At 33.6% G+C, this 18,620-nt stretch overlaps 1 protein-coding gene across 2 annotated transcripts in view; it reads left to right on the top strand.

Moving 5' to 3' along the window:
* Naprt (nicotinate phosphoribosyltransferase) overlaps nucleotides 1-17,582 on the top strand; it is a 30,973-nt gene extending 13,391 nt beyond the window's left edge. Inside the window, exons 6-11 of one of the 2 annotated variants that reach the window (XM_085947026.1) lie at nucleotides 1,441-1,759; nucleotides 10,701-10,966; nucleotides 12,367-12,485; nucleotides 14,006-14,167; nucleotides 14,917-15,045; nucleotides 16,582-17,582. In XM_085947026.1, the coding sequence (XP_085803152.1) occupies nucleotides 1,441-1,759; nucleotides 10,701-10,966; nucleotides 12,367-12,485; nucleotides 14,006-14,167; nucleotides 14,917-15,045; nucleotides 16,582-16,659 (1,073 nt within the window). In that variant the 3' untranslated portion in view covers nucleotides 16,660-17,582. Of the gene's footprint in view, nucleotides 1-1,440; nucleotides 1,904-10,700; nucleotides 10,967-12,366; nucleotides 12,486-14,005; nucleotides 14,168-14,916; nucleotides 15,046-16,581 lie in introns of both variants that reach the window. The other variant, XM_085947025.1, reaches the window with a different exon arrangement.
* Nucleotides 17,583-18,620: the final 1,038 nt, after the last annotated feature.

Raw genomic sequence — 18,620 nt, 5'->3', positions numbered from 1 at the left:
TATATATTTTATTGGTAACATATTTCTTAGATATTAGTCATGAAAGGATGATAAAATATACTGTATAAAAAAATGGGGCGGCATTTTGTCTAGGGGCGTCACTGTCTTGCGTCGTGCAAACATTTACCTGGAGTAGCCTAATCATGCCATCACACCAAATGACAGCAAGCAATCACTGACTTTGTTAATTCCCGTAATGTATCCTTGTTAGGGGCATATGTAATTCAACATTGGTCCGTGGGATTTTGAATGGTGTAATTAAATGACTCCCTTAAATAAATTATGTATTCTACAATCAATGCCTTACCAGATGTTGTGCTTGAAATCAAGGCAGGTCTGACATGTGACATCTTACATCCAAGATGGCGGCCGTTTCAGACATTGATTAGAAAAATCAATCATAATCCCTTTCGCAGTTGTTTATGATAATTTTGTACTGGACGTTTTTGTCCACAATAAAAAAAAAGTTATTATGTATTTCATGATATCTTTTGTCGTAGGTCAGAGTTATGACTAGCCAGATTTTTGTGTACACATATAACTTATTTTAAAAACATTGCTTTACACTTGATGGTCGAAAATTAAGAATTTGAGTTATCTTTGGGAGCTAAACCTAACAAGTCTGCAGGTTTTTGGTTCATATTTTTGGAGAAATTCCATTTACAATATACATTTTTTTTTTGCCTTTGGTATTTGCCATGATTTTATGGTGGTTTAATAATTTATTTAATACATTGAGCAAGTGGCTAGCATCCATTTTTCGTAAAACAAAAATCTCTTGGTGCGTAAACTCTACTCTGTGGAGGCCCATATGCTCCGCTTAGGTTCGAACATGGTAATTTACTTTTTACTTGATTATATGATTGTAATATGATACATTTAGGCGGCACTTGTGGTGCTGTGCGTAAAGCGCTTGCCTTCCACCCGAGAGTTCCTGGGTTCGATTCCCGGTCAGGACACACACTATATTTATGTGTTTTTCTCAAAGCCTGGGTGTTTGTGATTGTTCAAAATTACTAACAACCACCTTGTACGAAAAAGCAAGGACATGGTTATTAATAATTCTAAAAAAAAATAAAATATGATGCATTCTTCCCCATTTAATAAATGTTAACATAACATCGCTATAGGATTGGTTTGTCGAATATCCGTTATTGTTGAAATCGACCTTTTAATGCAGAATGATTTTTTGTATCTAAATGGACCAGAACCATTCGTTTCTTTAAATTTATTTGTGATGAATACAGCATTCATATGCGGTAAAAACAATAATAATTTAAATACCTCCCATGTATTTAAATATAGGATAATGAACTTTGTTTATCGTCTACTGAACATTTGACATTTGGTCTATTCGACAAACCAATCCTACAGCGACGATAAGTAGACAATGACTTGTTAATCTTTTTGAAATGACAGCTATAATTTTTTTTATTTTAGGAGGGTTTGACGGAACAAGTAACGTGCTCGCCGGTAAACTGTTCAATATCCCAGTGAAAGGAACGCACGCTCACGCGTACATCACGTCGTTCTCGGCGCTGGAAGACTTGGACAAAGACAAAACATTCCTGCCGCACAGTGACACGATGGAGCCGTGCGACCTGCTGCAGCTGGCCAAGGACTGGCGCGATAAGATATCTGAGATGATCGGCATCTCAACGGAGGAGGCGAGTGATGGGGAACTGGCCGCTCTCATCTCCTACGCCGTGGCGTTCCCCAACGGCTTCATCGCCCTCGTGGATACGTATGATGTGAAGAGGTACCCTTTTAATGGCACAACGCTGCGGCAATGCACCGCGCCTCAGAGCGAGTCCGACCGCGGGTCGAGGCACTTGGACCTCGACGAGCGTCACGGTGTTAATTTTTATTCGTACAACGCCCGGTTGATGAATCATACGCTGAGGTAAAGTGAGAGGACGCCCGCCGCATTAATTCTAAATATGCATAGTATAGCGGTTCGTTTGTGTTGTCTATTGGGATTTTAACATCGCATCTATTGTTTGTCAACCTCTGTATTCCATCGTACACTTAGATTAGTATACATATTAACCAGACGGATTTTTATCTTTCTAAAGCTTTTTGTCTGTGTATCCTGCAGTTATACTTGACCAGGACATCAGCCATCACCCGTGTCGAGATTATAGACTTGTATATCTTCACTGTATTGTGGAAATCACACAACTGCCAGAAGTTTTTGTTTAATTAAACTGTTCAGTATTGTTTAGGGCATGTGCAATTGTTACGTTTCTGCTGTGTCCCAAAACGCATCCATCAATGTGGACAATGTCACACTATTGACAGCAGAGATGTTGTTTTGAAACTCCATTATTAGGGTTTGACGATTTATTATACACTTTGGAGTGTATTATTATTGATAATATAGGGGTTTTTTTTTTACAAACACTTCAATTATATTCATAATTTGTTTGTTATATTTTTTTATTGCGACCCTTGACTTTAGGTGATGGAGTTTTTGCCTACTTGTTATATAAGTTAGAGTTAATAATGTTCGTTGTCAGTGTTTATTTGCCTTTTGGTGGGTGTACACAGTGCCTGAAGATGCCGAAAAGCGAAACACGGGTTGCAATAAACGACTCAAATGGAATAGTACGAAATTTCGAAATTTCGGTCGATAGTATTAATATTAACATTAGAAGTTATGTAATAAGCTTAATATCATATAAGTACATATTATTATAATTGTTATTTACCTTCATAATACTGTATGTATTTGAAGTCAGCTAGAATTTTAATTGTGTTTACTAAATTATGAAAGGATATAGTCATACTTTAGTAAATACATTGGGTTAAGCATTATGAGTTACATACTTAGAATGGGAATTATTATGGAATGTTACTTTGACGTGTTTCCATTCTCAGTAAACGCATAATCATACTTATAAACAAAAGTATGACTGTGCATAGAGGCCTAAAGAAAAAAGCTAATAATCTTGCAGATACGGCAGTTAGAATAAATACGTGTCTATAATTTCAATACTTCTGACACTAACAGTACCTATACCCACATGCTAAATTATAAGTCATCCACGTTCATATATATATATATATTATAAACACATGAACATTACATGCATTCATTCATTGACACGTTATAAAGTTGCTGGACTGATTAATTTACGAAAAGTATAATATAGCTCTTAAAAGTATACTCTCTAATAAACAAGGTCATAGAATTCTATATTTCAGGTACATATTATTATTATTATTACTTAATATTGAATTATTTAGATTTAGGAAACATCAGTTTATTATTTCACATTGTATTATTTTGTGCAATGTTTGTTGAAATGCCATTTCGGATTTGCGACATATTTGAGGAGGTTATCTTGTCAGCTGATTTGATTATATTCTATGCAGCTCAGATAAGCAATAATTCTTGACATAAGATAATAAATTATCGATTCTTGTTTTGAATCACTCTTGAATAAAATGAAATGTATTTTAAACAAATATACCTCTGGAAAGTGAGATGAACTTTATAATCTCTAGTTAAAACCAACTTTAGGTATATATAATCTGTAATTTAAAGAATTTATTTATGAATCCTTTTGCAAATATAAGATAATTATCATTGTCATATTTCTCTGACAGTTATATTACATATAATGCAATGGTAAATATGAAGAATGATATTATTTGTTTTATTTATATTTCATTCTGGCAACATAATTTTCTAACAAATACATTTATGAATCTTTTTAAAAATAAAACATCTTTGTCACATTCTTCCGACGATCATAGAATTAACGCAATGGTAAATAATATGAAGAGTGATGGAATGTTTTATTTATGTTTCATTCTGACAGCCTAATTATTTAACAAAACAATGTTATCTTTCAACGGCATAGTAATAAATAGCCTGAAACTGTCTATTGCAAAACGGCAGCCAATGTCATTTCAAGGCTGTATCTTATCTTGTGTTTCGTCATGGAGATGTCTAGACCACTCATCTCAAGCTTTAGGAGACCATTCCATGATTTAGATAATTCGCCAATGAAGGGGGTGAAAAGGTGGTAACTCAAAATGTACTCGTTTTTAGGAGAGCCTCTGAAAATCAATGAATCTAATTATATGATCATGGCTGGATTTACTCTTTAGTTTTATGATGACCCAGCAGTGGTAACATGTCCGCTTATAATATTTTGAATAGGTTGAGCAAGTGGCCCACATCCATTTTTCGTAAACATATAAATCTATTAACACAATCTCCGCTCCGTGGAGTCACATTATAATCCCATAGGATCGAACATGGTGATGTAATGTAAAACATATTAGAACCTATAAAAAAAAGTACCTACCTAATTAAAAAAACGTATTTTCTAATATTATTTTTATTACGATATTACATAATGAATCAAAATTTACTGAATTTTACATTTTGGACTTTATTGCTATTAGAGGACATCAACACTTGTTGATCGAAGGTGTCGCGTAAATGATTAAATTTTTTTTTGATAATATAGTCCTTTAAAACCCCCGGGCCTCTGCCAATTTGGAGGGTCTGAGCTATAACCATAGTGAATCTCTGTCTATTTGTGGTTTACTTCATAAATATTCAAACAGATGTCACTGTTTAATTTTTTAGAATATTATGCGAATCAATCGTTTAAATCTATCGTGAAATAAACTTAAAACTTCACTTATAATCGTTTATCTCTGTCCGTCTAACCCATAGAGGTATTAAATTAAAAGAGGGGAAAGGAATCGACTTTCTCATACAGCTGAATGAAGCAGGCCAACAATAGCCGATAACTTACAAAAAATAGCGACGCGATAAAAAAAATTCAGGGCATCACAGATGATTTACTTTGGTCATTATAACGTACCCATATAATATAATGTTAACGTTCAAATTTTGCCACAAATTGATTACCAGCCCGCCCCACCATACTTTTTCGCCATACTAGCCGGCTTCACCATACTTTCATATAACCTGCCGCCCCTAGGTTTAACCGCTGTCGATCACGGCCTCGTAGATAAAACTCGCTGTAGGCATAGAACCGGTTAATAACTTCTATAAAATGATAATATTTAATCTCAAATGTTTCAAATGGCTTTCCTAAAAAAGTAGTCGAAGTTTTCGAATTATTCCATTTTTACCCCAACGGCATATGGGCCTCCACAGAGAGAAGTAAGATGAAATACAGCCTTCAATCCCTCCTTTACAAAACATTCATCCACCATGAAGATAACAACTGCTTATAATTTATACACTTAATTATTCTTGCACACTCATATAAATATTTAGACACAACATAATATTTCATCTTTTACAGTGTGTATGTACTGGCAATAGTGTTATGAAATAAAAGCCCAATAGGTTGACCATTCAGATATACATTTGGAGACATTTTACGCATGCCCCATCCGGATGTTCATCTCGCGCCAATTTTATTATTCTTTCGTCTTTCCAGGACACCAAAAATGTTTGTGATGTCAACTTGGTGTGTTATGCGAAGTCCGCCGACAAAAGACGTGCAACTTTTTAGTTTTATCGAAATATTTTGTCCAATGGAGTAGTGTCGTGTTTATTTTGATGTATCCGCCGTGCCAAGGAAAGGGGAGGTGAATTTAAAAAAGGCCACAAACTGATTCTTACGTTACCTTTTTATGAATTGTAATTTTACTATGTGTACGACAGAATGTCTGAAAGATCTCAAGCCAATTTATCGTAAGTCATTTTTTTTCCTCTTTGGCTGGCTCAACAATCTGTTATAGATTTTGACAGCCTTCCAAAATAGGTTTTTTTAAAGCATTTTTTGCTTTTTTTAAAAACTATAACACTACTTCAGATTATGGGGGGCGGCAATGACAGCAGTGTTGTAAATAACAATTGAAACAATCTCAAAACACTTGGAGTTTGAGAAAATTACATAACTAGATGTATCGTGGCCTCCCGGAGTCCCCAAATAAACAGCCTAGTATAAGGCACTGGACTACGAGAGCCGGTAATCAATATAAACTATTTGTTGATGCTATGAGGTCCCATGCTCTGGATGCAAACATACATTGTAAAACTAACATGTGATTTTGCCAGATGCAGGACAATACCTTGGTATAAGTGCTTAATAACCGTATCAAATGTTTAATCATAGTTAATTAACACATAAGAAGAACGTAAGAAATATTAATGACATTCTAAGGTCAAGCATTTAGAAAAATGCAATATATTAAATTTTCAAGCATGATTACCTGAGCTTTAACAAAATTGACATACAAACTTTTGCTCCTGAACCACAGAATTATCATTGTGATATATTGGAAAGTGTTCAAAATTATATTTGGTTTTACCGATAGTGACGCAAATTGAATGACTTATATTATATTCATTAAATCCCTCAAATATCCTTATTAGGGAATAAAATGTATCCTACACGTAAAGGAAACTCAACTGATATCTGATCATCTATAGGGGAGCAGAAGTTTTAAACCTCAGTCCAGTGCACAAGGCTCTGGTCTTTCATACGGGGGCTTATGTGATTTTCTCAAAGTCTGGGTGTTTTAATTTTGTCACTTCTATTAATTACACTACTGTCATTGAGCCTCACAACCTGTTGTAGTATTAAAAATAATATAATAAGTAGGATATAATTTTTTTTGATTTTAAATCCACATAAAAAATATTCTGCTCTCGATATGTGGGTTCAAATCCTGCAAATGTCAAATTTATTTAACACCAACATTATAGGTTGAGTGAATGACTGTCAACGAATGTGTTTGTATGGTTTGTTGGGGTAGAGCGTTTTTTCTCTGTATATTCCTTGAAAAACAATATTTAACCAGCGGCACTCGTTTCTGTTTTATTAATTAGGTTAGTTAAAAGTTCCTCTATTACATACCTATTGTTTTGATTTGTTTCCTTCTTCCCTGGCACTGCGGATATTATCTTATAACAGTTTAATGGCGCAACGCTTAATTAAGACAATCTCGTATCGTAATTGGGAATCCACTCACTCTTGCTTCGGCGTCTGAAATGCCTTTAGAGTTCTTTGAAAATCATTTGAGAACTGAGCGGTTTGTACAAATTCTGATTAAACCCCACACATTACCGACGTATTGTGGTTCTAAAGCTTTTCTTTGTGCACACTGTAATTGCTACAACTGCTATAATCGCTATAGCCACCTAGTCTAGCTTTCCTTATCTAACTACTCCATAAGGCAAGTCATATAATGTCATGGCTGCATGCTATACATGGGTCTACATCTTAATCATGTGTAAATATTTCATTTATTTCAGCGGTAGATACGATCAGAATCCTTTTCACATTCAGGTTTGCCATTTGTAAATGTAGGATTATATAAAACGTTTTAAGTGGTACGGCTCTCTTAACCAAGACTTATTGAATACTTATTCGTTAAATAAATAAAAAATAATTTAGTACATAAATCTATTTTACTGAAAAGTTTTGAATTTTTTTTTACAATATTAACAGTGATTATGAATGAGGGGAGGGGCCTGATGAAATTTGATGATTTTTAATGAAAGGGGGTGAGGAGGTTGTAGAAAATGACATTATAAAACCAACAAAAATATTGAACTAGAAAAAATTTGAGAAAAAAATGTTCCGCCGCAACATAGTTACTGAAATTGATCATTTTCAAAAATTTTATTATTAACAGGGGGGTCAAAAATATGATATAATTTAAACAGGGTGGGGAATATATTTTATTTTGTGATTAATCGGAGGTGGGCCAAAAAATATCATTAAAAATTTTACATAATTACAGATCTGATATTTACATAATAACATTATTCTGTGAAAGTAAAATGGAAAAAAGATGTATCAGTCTGTTAACTTTTTTAAAAATTTAATATACTTAAATATCTTTTGGTTAACAAGTAGATTTTTCTAGGAAATTATAAGATTATTAAGTTTATTATGCAGTTCAATATGGAGGAATTGTAAATTTAATTTATGAGTTTTGTACTTTTTCATAATGGCCAGCTCACTAAAACCTATCTATGGAAAAATATAAACTCTTGTATGTATACATTTTGTTATTTTTGACCGGATTGACAGTATGGAAACTATAAAGCGATATTTATATTGTTGCCGACATGGTATGGCGCTTTATATAGTGTGAATGTACAGATGCTGGGGGTGGAGGCATAGAGATGTATGTGAAATGGATGGGGTATTTGTACCAAGTGGAGGGCATAGAGTTGATCGTACGTTAACGGCAAAATTCCTACTCAACACCAGGAGGTAAAATTATGTACATAATTATATAAGTAGGTACTGATTTTCAATTTGCATTTCATGTCGTTTTTATGGTAAAATTATTTCAAACTATACGTCATGTTTGTAAGTCAAAAATCCTGATATGACGTTTTGTAGTAGACGCGACATGTCAAAGATTTTGAAGACCTAGATTGCCGCCATGATGTGTCGCATATAGGTAAGAAGTCCAATACTGTGGGCTCAAACTTTATTGTTTATTCGGGTCTAATTGCTGTTAAAAATAAATTTCGATGATACGTATCTCGCTGTAGCTGATTTGGTTAGTATGATTTAAAAGCGGGAACTCTCACGTGATGTTAGTGTTTAAGGCAGTGCCACTTTTGACTGTATAATCCTATGCTTATGACTTGTCTCTTATCCCATTATTGTACAAATTATATATGTAGGTGTTCAATAAAATGGTTTCAACAATCTATTGAATGGACCGCACATTTTTCACATTGTCCGTAAAATAAGTTATGTAATGGTGACAAATGTAGACTTCGGAATAGTTGATTGAGGAGTTAAGGATTAAAAAAAAATCAAGTGCATAGGTAACCAATCCAAGTGAATTGACTTCAAAGTTAAATATATGCGTTTATAAATAAGTTCTACATAATTGATTTCAACATTCTTTGGTTCTCAGGTATTCCTAAGCAAAAAAAAATCCTGTATTTTAATTAGCATTTTTATTGTTTGAAGGGGTACAAGTTAGGTCAAAACATTCAAATTAGATACACTACTATGATTATAATATTTATACACATATGTTAATTGAATGTAATTCAATATTGACTATAAAAATCCCTATAACTTTTCAAACAAAGCAGTTCCACAGTATAATCCTTTTTCATGTGTAGTTACGTGGTGATGTGAAAACTGAACCAAACTTATATATAAATGTCACTTGTACCGCTTTGATCCTCGGCTCCTCAATTATGTATTCCTTGCCATTAACAAAAGCAATTAATACATAATAATTTTTCTGCTAAATAACAATATATTATATAATTAATATATCACCAGTATCTCCCAAACATTAGTATTCAAAGATCACTTGTTAATTCGTGGAATAATAAATTCTATTTCCCACATTCTTATTGGTGCTTGAAATATTTTCTGTAGCCATTTTGGTATCAATACAGTAGGCTCTCTTATTTTTTTCACCTATGCCGGATTGTCGGAAATGCCGGATTATTGGATTTCTATAGGAAATAATTCTATCACAGATTTGCACAGTAAAAGTCGGGCACCGAACTGCCGAGCGAACGGCTCTCCACTCTAATCCGGCAGTTTAATGTGAAACCTGCCGGATTATAGAGCAGGAGAGCTGAGTTGCAAAATGCCGGACTATTGGTGGTGTCGGATTGGTGAACGCCGGATTACCGAGTGCCTACTGTACTTTGACACCTTTAAAGATAATATAAATATATAAAGTGTTAAGCAACCTTTTCGTGAGGTGGCCAAGAGCCAATTTCGATACTTTCATCCATATTTTTCTTCTGTAAAAATCTAATTAGAGACAGTCTCTACCATGGTAATTTTGCCACTGTAAGACTGCAGTAGACATATTATTATAATGTTGTATTGACATCAACTTCATAATTGGACTATAGGTTTTCTAATATAGTTTGGGAAATGCTGATTGGTACCTACTATAAAACTTTTTTTAAATTATAAAATCTTTCTGGAACTCTCTTAACCATGAATAATAAATTCTTTATTACGTTTCTGTTATGAAAATTTTAAAATCAAATAAGATTTCCTAAAAGTATATATAATATATACGTTCGGCACTTAGAGTTGATATAGAAAAATGTGCCACACTCAATTGACAATATAATAAACATTTAGAGATCGCTTCATCCAAGAGTGATACTGGTATAAAAAAAACACTCATGTTGAATTTACATGTGACTCGGAATTTCTCGAATTCTCCAGCAATATTTTTTTTCACCTGAAGTAAAAAAAGGTCCGAAAATTTCTCAAAATATGTGAGAAACAAAAAAACCTATACATTTTCAATCAAAAACAACGCATTCTATAATTATTCGGCCAATATACTACAATTTCTTGGATTGCATCTATTTATTAGTACAATATTACATTTAGTAACAAAATGGTGGCAATACTGAGATGAACACTAACCTGAAAACCGTGTTTCTGCTGATGGCAACTTTTGCCAGAATGATAACGATATTATAAAAATAATCCTTCGTTAAATTTGATGTTTACTGGTCAATAATTATTTTTTTTAAATTAGTTTTGTATTTACTGTTTTTTTTTATCAGATAAATTATAAAATTCTTGGTTTTAGAACTATTACTGGATTCACTCTTTGAGACGGAGTGCAGTGTTTATGTTATTGTTGAAACTGGTGTGTGTTTAATACGCTTTTCTGATGTTGTGCTATTTCACAATTGATGTGCATGTGTGCTTTTCATTAACAATATTCAGGAGCGGACTGTTGAACTTCTGCGCGGTGGCACTCGCCCTCAATGACGCCGGCTACAGAGCCCTCGGGGTCCGCATCGACAGCGGCGACCTCGCATACCTCTCGGTTCTGTGCCGAGACACCTTCCAAAAAGTGGCCGATTACCTCAATTTGAAATGGTTTTCCACGCTGACCATTGTCGCGTCTAATGATATCAACGAGGAAACCATCCTCAGTCTGAACGAGCAAGGGCATAAGATTGACTGCTTTGGAATAGGCACACACTTAGGTAAGAAATCGTTTTAATCGATCATTCAGCTTGACCCTTCTCCCTGGCATGCCCTATAAGAAATTTTATCAACATCACTATTCAGTAACTAAAGAAATCATAAAATATTTAACAATGGTGATTATTGATGCTAACAAATTAAAATAATATACACAACTTCTAAAAGTCATAGAATCTTGGCTATGTTCGATTTCAACACATATTTTCCCCTTATCAGGCGAGTGCTGTGGCCACTGACCCATCAATACCCAAGTATTCTTTATCTGAGGGTGTTATAAATTCCCGTTAACAAATTGCTACTATTTTTGTAATTTAAATCATGGTTATTAATCCTTTCCACGCGGATGGTACACTCGTTGTACACTAATTAATTGGCCATTCGATATAATTAGCATGTTATTTAAATGCGGTAATTAAATAGTAATTAAATGCTCCGCAGTCAACAAGTTAAGTTTGATTTATTGTCAAGATTGTTGAAATATTTTGTAGTGGCTAGATTTTTCAAATGGTGTGAATTTACTTGCGCAGTAATCACACTGAATGTCTTGATCAAATCGCACCGTGAGTGTAAAACCAAGGCATCTGCAAATTTTTCAATTTCAAGATTAAATGCAAAACAACTGCAAAAGTCATGAACTTGATAATGTAAAAGTGAAGTAACTGATAAAACATACAATATAATGTAGATATAAACCAAATATGGTTTTTTTTTTAGAAACTATTTCTCCTAACAAAACGAAGACTTCAAACCCTAGTATATACAAAATATGTCTTTTGCAGATGCCTTGGTTTTACACTCAAAGTGCGAAATCCACCTACCTGCTATTTGACAATCGCATAAGCGAAATCACCACTCAGTAATCTCTGGTTTTCCAAGTTATTTATTTTCAAGAAATAATGCTACATTTTTAAATTGAAATTACCAGTTGTATATAGGTATCACAACAAAATTTAAACATACCTATTTTAATTGTAAGTAAATTGTAAAAAAAAAAAAAATTCAATTACTGCTTGCATACATTTTACGTGGTGTTTGCAATATCATTTCTTAAATATAAATAAGAATATAAAGGGTAAAGTGTCCTATTCCGCATTTTCAATCTATAAATAGTTTTTATCCAACCTGGAATTACATATGAAAACATTCCATAATAATATTATATCATTTTGCTAGTATAACCTTTATACAGTTTACCAACATAATGTTTCATGTTTCGGGTGTGTGTGGTTTAGTGAAAAGAGTTTTCTTAATTGTTTTATGCATGCACAAACTGCATCTGTATCAACTATTTTCATAAACATGGCGTCATTATGCGGACACGCAAGATTTCATAAAAAATTTGGCTGCATTTAACACACGTGTGACTTGAATCTTAAAGAGTGTTTTGAAAAATTTCCAGTGACGTGTCAGCGACAACCTGCGTTGGGATGCGTTTATAAACTCGTTGAAATAAACGGAACGCCCCGAATTAAACTCAGTCAAGATGTTGGCAAGGTTACCATCCCTGGGAAGAAAGAGGTAGGGGCACAATAATATCTAGTTACTCCTAATTTATGGCATAGTGAGAAACGAAAGACATTGAAGAAACCGTCTCTACTCAAATATAGATTTATTAAACTGAAAAAATGACTCACTGACTATGCAAGTCATTACAGACTTCATTTATTTGTATCACCAGCACCTGTCAAAAGCTGCAAGCATTTCAATACAATTTTAGATTTACTCAAAATAGTCGATTCCAAACATTATTAAACTTGCAGATATTGCCAAATTACAATGAAACTAGCAAAATAATAACACCTATATGTTATTGTTTTAGTAATTCATACACACATTATCATTTCGACACAACCTGTACAAGCGCATCTATTCTATACACAAGGTTCCTATTAGCGTCTGTCGAGGGTAGTTTATCATATATTGTTAGGTATTATAATCGTTACAATAAGTTAGCTGTTTAAACTGTCAAAACTGTCCACCTCACTCTAAAAGTTGGCACAGCCAAGAGAGGTGCTGTAAAACCAGAGAGTTGGAGCAGAACCTTTTTTGAGTTGCTCTGCTTCAAGATCTAATACTTGCTCCAGCTCCGCTTCAGGGTCTGCTCCGCTCCAGGTAAAAAGTTTTAATAAGTATTATATGTATACAAATATTAAAAATTAAAGTAATTTTTATATAAGGGTTATTATTCGTCCTTTTCAGTATTAATTAATTATATTTAACAAAATTACCGACAGCAAATCGTCTTTCATTATCTGCCTCTTCTGTAAAAAAAAAGTGAGGTTATTTAATATTTATCATTCGGCAGTGTTGCTGTATTTCAAATAATTTCAGTGTCGCTAAGTGTCAAATATAATATTTTAATTAAATTTTAGGTCGAAAATTTAATAATAAAATCAAACATCCGGAGCAGTGGAGTACTACAAATTTTCGGTGGGTGCTACTGCTCCGGGTAACACCCCATTGCTCCACTGGTCCGTGCTCCGCTCCAACGCTCTGTGTAAAGCACTTTTTGACGGTTCAGATGGTTAACTTATAACAATTAACCGCCGCAATATATAAATATGATAAACTACCCTCGATAGCAGCCTTGTATATAGAATATATGTGCAGATTGGTTTAACTTAGTACCGTGACATTGATTACATACAATATACATTTTAATGCAATTATTGTAGCCTGTGGAAGTAGTACATATTATATTTATTGTACACAGAAATGTAGCCGAATATATTTTTTCTTACATACAATCATGGTCCAGCATTGAAGCATAGGACAAGTATAAGTTCACGCCATTTCCGTCGGTCCATACCCATATCCCTCCATATCATATAAGACAGATTTTGTAACGACTCTGATACGTCAAATTATAATTGTTTGTAATGTCAGATGACCACTATAAATGTTGCGAATGTCATACGTATGTATATTAGCAAAATATTAAGTGCTAACGACAAAGATGTTATTTTTAACCGTTGCAGCTAGGTTGTAATGCGCCAACTAACAAAATATGTATTTTCTGTGTAATTTCCATTTTACAGGCATACAGGCTGTATGGAGCAGATAAACACGCTCTAATTGATCTATTGCAAAAGTCTGGGGAGACTCCTCCGCAAAAGGGGCAGAAAGTGCTATGCCGACATCCCTTCCAGGAGTCGAAGAGAGCTCATGTCACCCCGGCACACGTTGAAAGACTGTTTACGGTAATTTAATATTCCACCTTGCTCTAACATTTTAGCCCGCCACTCGAAAAACATTTTAAGTACAGTAGAACCTCGATATAATGGACTTCGGATATAACGGATTAAATATCTGGACAAATGTGAAAATTGTCAAAAACATTATCACACAGTGTCAATTTTCTGCGCTTGATAATCACGTCGTACCTGTTGCACTCGAATTCGAGTTATAATGCCGTCCTGATTGTGGGCTGAATGCGTAGCATTGATGTTTGCAACACTGATGAGTTAATTTTTTCTTCACGTGATTATACTATCTACTATCACTACAAACTTGCAACATCCCTAGCTCCCTTGGGTATAATAAATGATCTTGTAGATGTGGATGCGGTAAAAAAGATATCCACTTTATGAAGGCTCATTGACAGTTTAAGAAGTCAAAATTGTCAATTCCCACTTGATTTTTGGATGTTTATAGCTCAACCAAACATCTAAGTGTTTTTGTTTACCTATTCAAATATTTCTGAGAGAATGTAACTTGAAAGTATAAATTATGTTACCAAGATTGAAGTTAACATGTAATATTATGTACCTACCCATTATGAATAGGATGTATATTTTTATTTTTGTTTTTAAAACTATTAATCTTACTAAACATGTCTCAATTCTGATTCACCTTTTGTTGTAAGAAAGACAAAAACACATTAGTCTTATTGCATACACGATTTCTATCGGTAATTTATTATATTATGACTGATTTAATTTGGTTCCAGGAGTATTGGTCTGATGGTAAAATATGTGTTCCTTCGCCTCCTTTGAGTGAGGTACGCCAACAAGTGCAGAAGTCATTGTCCACCATAAGACAAGACATCAAGCGTAACCTTAATCCAACTCCTTATAAGGTTAGTCAACTGTTTATGTGCTATCAATTTTTGACCCATGCTTATTCCACTTAAAAAAGGGCTGGCCTCGAAATCGGCTAGAACGCAGCTCCAGTTCATAAATTCCATGAGATTATCACTCTGTCTCGTGGATATATTAATTTGACTGTCTTAGCCATTTAATAGGCAGGCCATTTAACAAAAAATGTAACATTTTTTTTAATAAAATATACATAAAATTAGATAATAATATTATGTTGATATTTTTGGAAAATTGTCGAGCGATCCGGTTTGTAAAATTTTTCATTTTGTGTTCTGGACAAGAGCAACTTCTACTTCGTCACATGTGTGGTTTTCTGTTTATATTGAAATTATATTTAACACCCAATGGATGATACTATCACATTTATTTATTCATGTCACATACGATAATGAATTATTTAGGGACGCATGCATAGTTATGCTTATGCAAATAAGTGGGCTTATGTGCTGCGTAGCCAATTTTCAGGCGCATAACACACAACGAATGATAGTTATCAAATGAATACATATTTTATACAGAAATCAAGTGAATGTTATATGAATGTGTATATCTTTTTTTTATAATAACATTGTTTTTCGATTTGTGTATGAGTCAGAGTATGGACCTAATAGGTTGAGCAAGTGGCTGACATCCATTTCTTGTAAAAATAAAATCTGTTAATACAAACCTCCACTCCGTGAAGGCCCATATGTTCCTATTAGGATCGGACATGGTCGTAAGAAGAAAGAAATAATTATGAAACTGATGATCATAATATAAAAATCCGGATAATCAAGGTTCTACTGTATATGATTATATATTTGTTATATTTTGTATCTGAAATATGTCCGCATTTTATAAATACACCAATATCATGAAATCCACTCTAAAGAGTGACTCACATGAGTCATTTCAACATCTATTTGCATACTAAAACTCATTTTGTTACACACATAATAGCTTCCCGTACAACAACACACTTTCCTTGAGGAATGCGAAATCCTAAAGGTAAGAGTAATTCTTACTTTGACTACAATTTATTGTGGTTAGGTTCGTAGGAACGATATTATAGAATGGGTAGTGGTTTCCTCTCAAAACTATCAATGGATGTATAGAGAGGACAGAACGACTGCTTGTTTGTTTGTACATTGGTGGGCGGTTCAACATAGCTAAAGGACATATTGAAGCAAAGCTCCTTTATTTGGTTGTGTAAACAGCTGTAGGCTAAAGGGCTTTTTCCACCATGGAATGTCGACAAATTAGAAAGGAAAAGCAAATATCTGAACAATTATTCTAGGAACACTGTTGTATGCTTTGCATAAAATATGATAGTATTTCACTCTAATGCAAGTTTGTATGATGACGTTATTGGTGAATACGTCATGCCTCTAGAGCAGGGTTTCCCAATTTTTTTTGTCTTTGATTAGTCATTAAGGAACAAGGTATGCCTGTTAATTTGCTGCACTTCACTCTGCACACGATCCAAGTCAGTTTCAATAAATCATCAAGATAATATATATTGTTTCAACTTGCAGGTTGCCGTCAGCGATGACCTGTACAGGTACATCCACGAGCTGTGGCTGGAGAGTGCCCCTATCGGTGAATTATCGTGAAGAGACAACTTCATAGTGCCCTGACTTGCGTTCGACGTTGCGTCCATTATTGTGATATTTAATTCACTATGGAAAGGAGTATTTTAATAAACGGGTTTCAACGATAACGCGTCGACTGAGTAATTGCATTTATTTCAGTCAATAAATGTATTATTTCATTTTGCATCCTGTTGCGACTCATTCAATTGTGTTCCAGGGATGTATTTGAACCCAAATAATTATTATATTGTTTTTTTTATATTACTTTTCATTATGGTTTTAGCATCTTAGAAATTCAAATAAAAAGCATAAGCTTTCCACTGCCTAAGATATATTGTACAAACCCTGCAAATACCGATAGTTAACATAATTTAAATAAATGATAATTACATCACAATAAATAAATGATGGAATTGCCCAATTATATAATATACTTAAAATACTTGTTTAAATTGGTAAAATACATTATAATTTAATAAAATATATGAGCAATGAATGATTATGTAATGTTTAGAGAAGTCACAATCAATCCAAAGTCTTTGGTTTCATTGTCAAGTTTTATATTCTGTTGTGTTTTGGTGTTTAACATCTTAGAGATATAAAATGTTGTTCAGAATGTGCCTTTTTTATAATATAATATGAAAATAAATCAAGAATGTTACTCGAGTAACTTGCTCAGTACATACTGCCATTAGACTTTGTACGCACACACAGTTATATTTTGTTTTTTTAATACAATAAAATTGAATAGCTAGCTGTCACATATAATACCCCGTTTACACGTGCATGGATATACTGTGCACAGAAAGAAAATGTATGGGGAAACATGTATTATCCTGCAGTTGGCAAGATTTGCGCGCATGAATCAAAAGCTTCTGAACTGTTCTGATTTTTTATGCACAAGTAAGATCTGCACCTGCGCAGTAGAATGATAATGGCGAACCTGCCGATAAAAAAATGAACTATGCACTCATTTTGAGGTTGACCGATTTTCAATACGTCCTGTCAAAATAGTACTATAAAATGGCAACATCGCGTCTCGCTTACTCTTGAAGAATGAGATTGAAGAGACAGTCAGCACTTTTGCGTGTAAACAGTTATTGTTACGACATTTTTAAAATAAGCACTATTGCCGACAGTAAATCCATGCACGTGTATAGGTGCTATAAAGCTATGTATGTATAGAAATTTCCAAGTCAAGCTCAGCATGCCCAAGTATACCTTACGGATTAAAGAAGTGTGATTTGAACTAAACAATCAATAATTATGAATATATCTGAACCCTAGAGGTAAACTAGATTATTTGAAAAAGGCAATCTTTTCAGTCAAGGTATTTTATAATTGCTTTGATTTACCACTCATTTGTTTAGCAATGGATATTGTATAGGTATACATTGTCGATCGCGTGATATTTAGCCTGAATTGATTAAAGTTACATTTTTCAATTTAATTTATATCTCAGGCTAATATCACAATAATATGAAATACTTTTGTTTCTAAATCTACTTGTCTTAATGCTATCCGGGACCAAAGTTTTATGATTGATTACCCACCATAAAATTTTGTTAGGTTCTCACTGTCAACATCATTAATTATTAAGAGTCAATTCTTTTTTGTTGGAAAATATATGAAATATAGTAAATCAAATTTTATAGTACTTTAAATTAGAGGCATATAGCTATTTGTTGTAAGACACTCGACTTAATAACCATCTGGGCTGGTCTTGTTTGCTTTAAAATATATTAAAGCATGAGACGTACAAACAAGCAATCCCGCAAATAACAATGTTTAAGTCATGTTAAAATTCCTGATTCCACATCATCCGTCAGTGTAAATTCACAGAGCAGTGAACTATAGATACCATCATGTCCGAATTTTGAATGAAGCTCATCATTGTATAAAAAGTATTAAATGATATGTCAAATGTTACCGTGTGGTGCCCTCAATCAGCGGACAACTTATACTGGTGGATCAATGATCAA

Source organism: Rhyacophila brunnea, unplaced genomic scaffold (genome assembly GCF_057557595.1).
Source record: "Rhyacophila brunnea isolate RB1 unplaced genomic scaffold, BYU_Rbru_1.0 scaffold_2, whole genome shotgun sequence".
Taxonomy (NCBI): Eukaryota; Metazoa; Arthropoda; class Insecta; order Trichoptera; family Rhyacophilidae; genus Rhyacophila; species Rhyacophila brunnea.
This window is presented reverse-complemented; position numbering and strand designations above follow the sequence as displayed.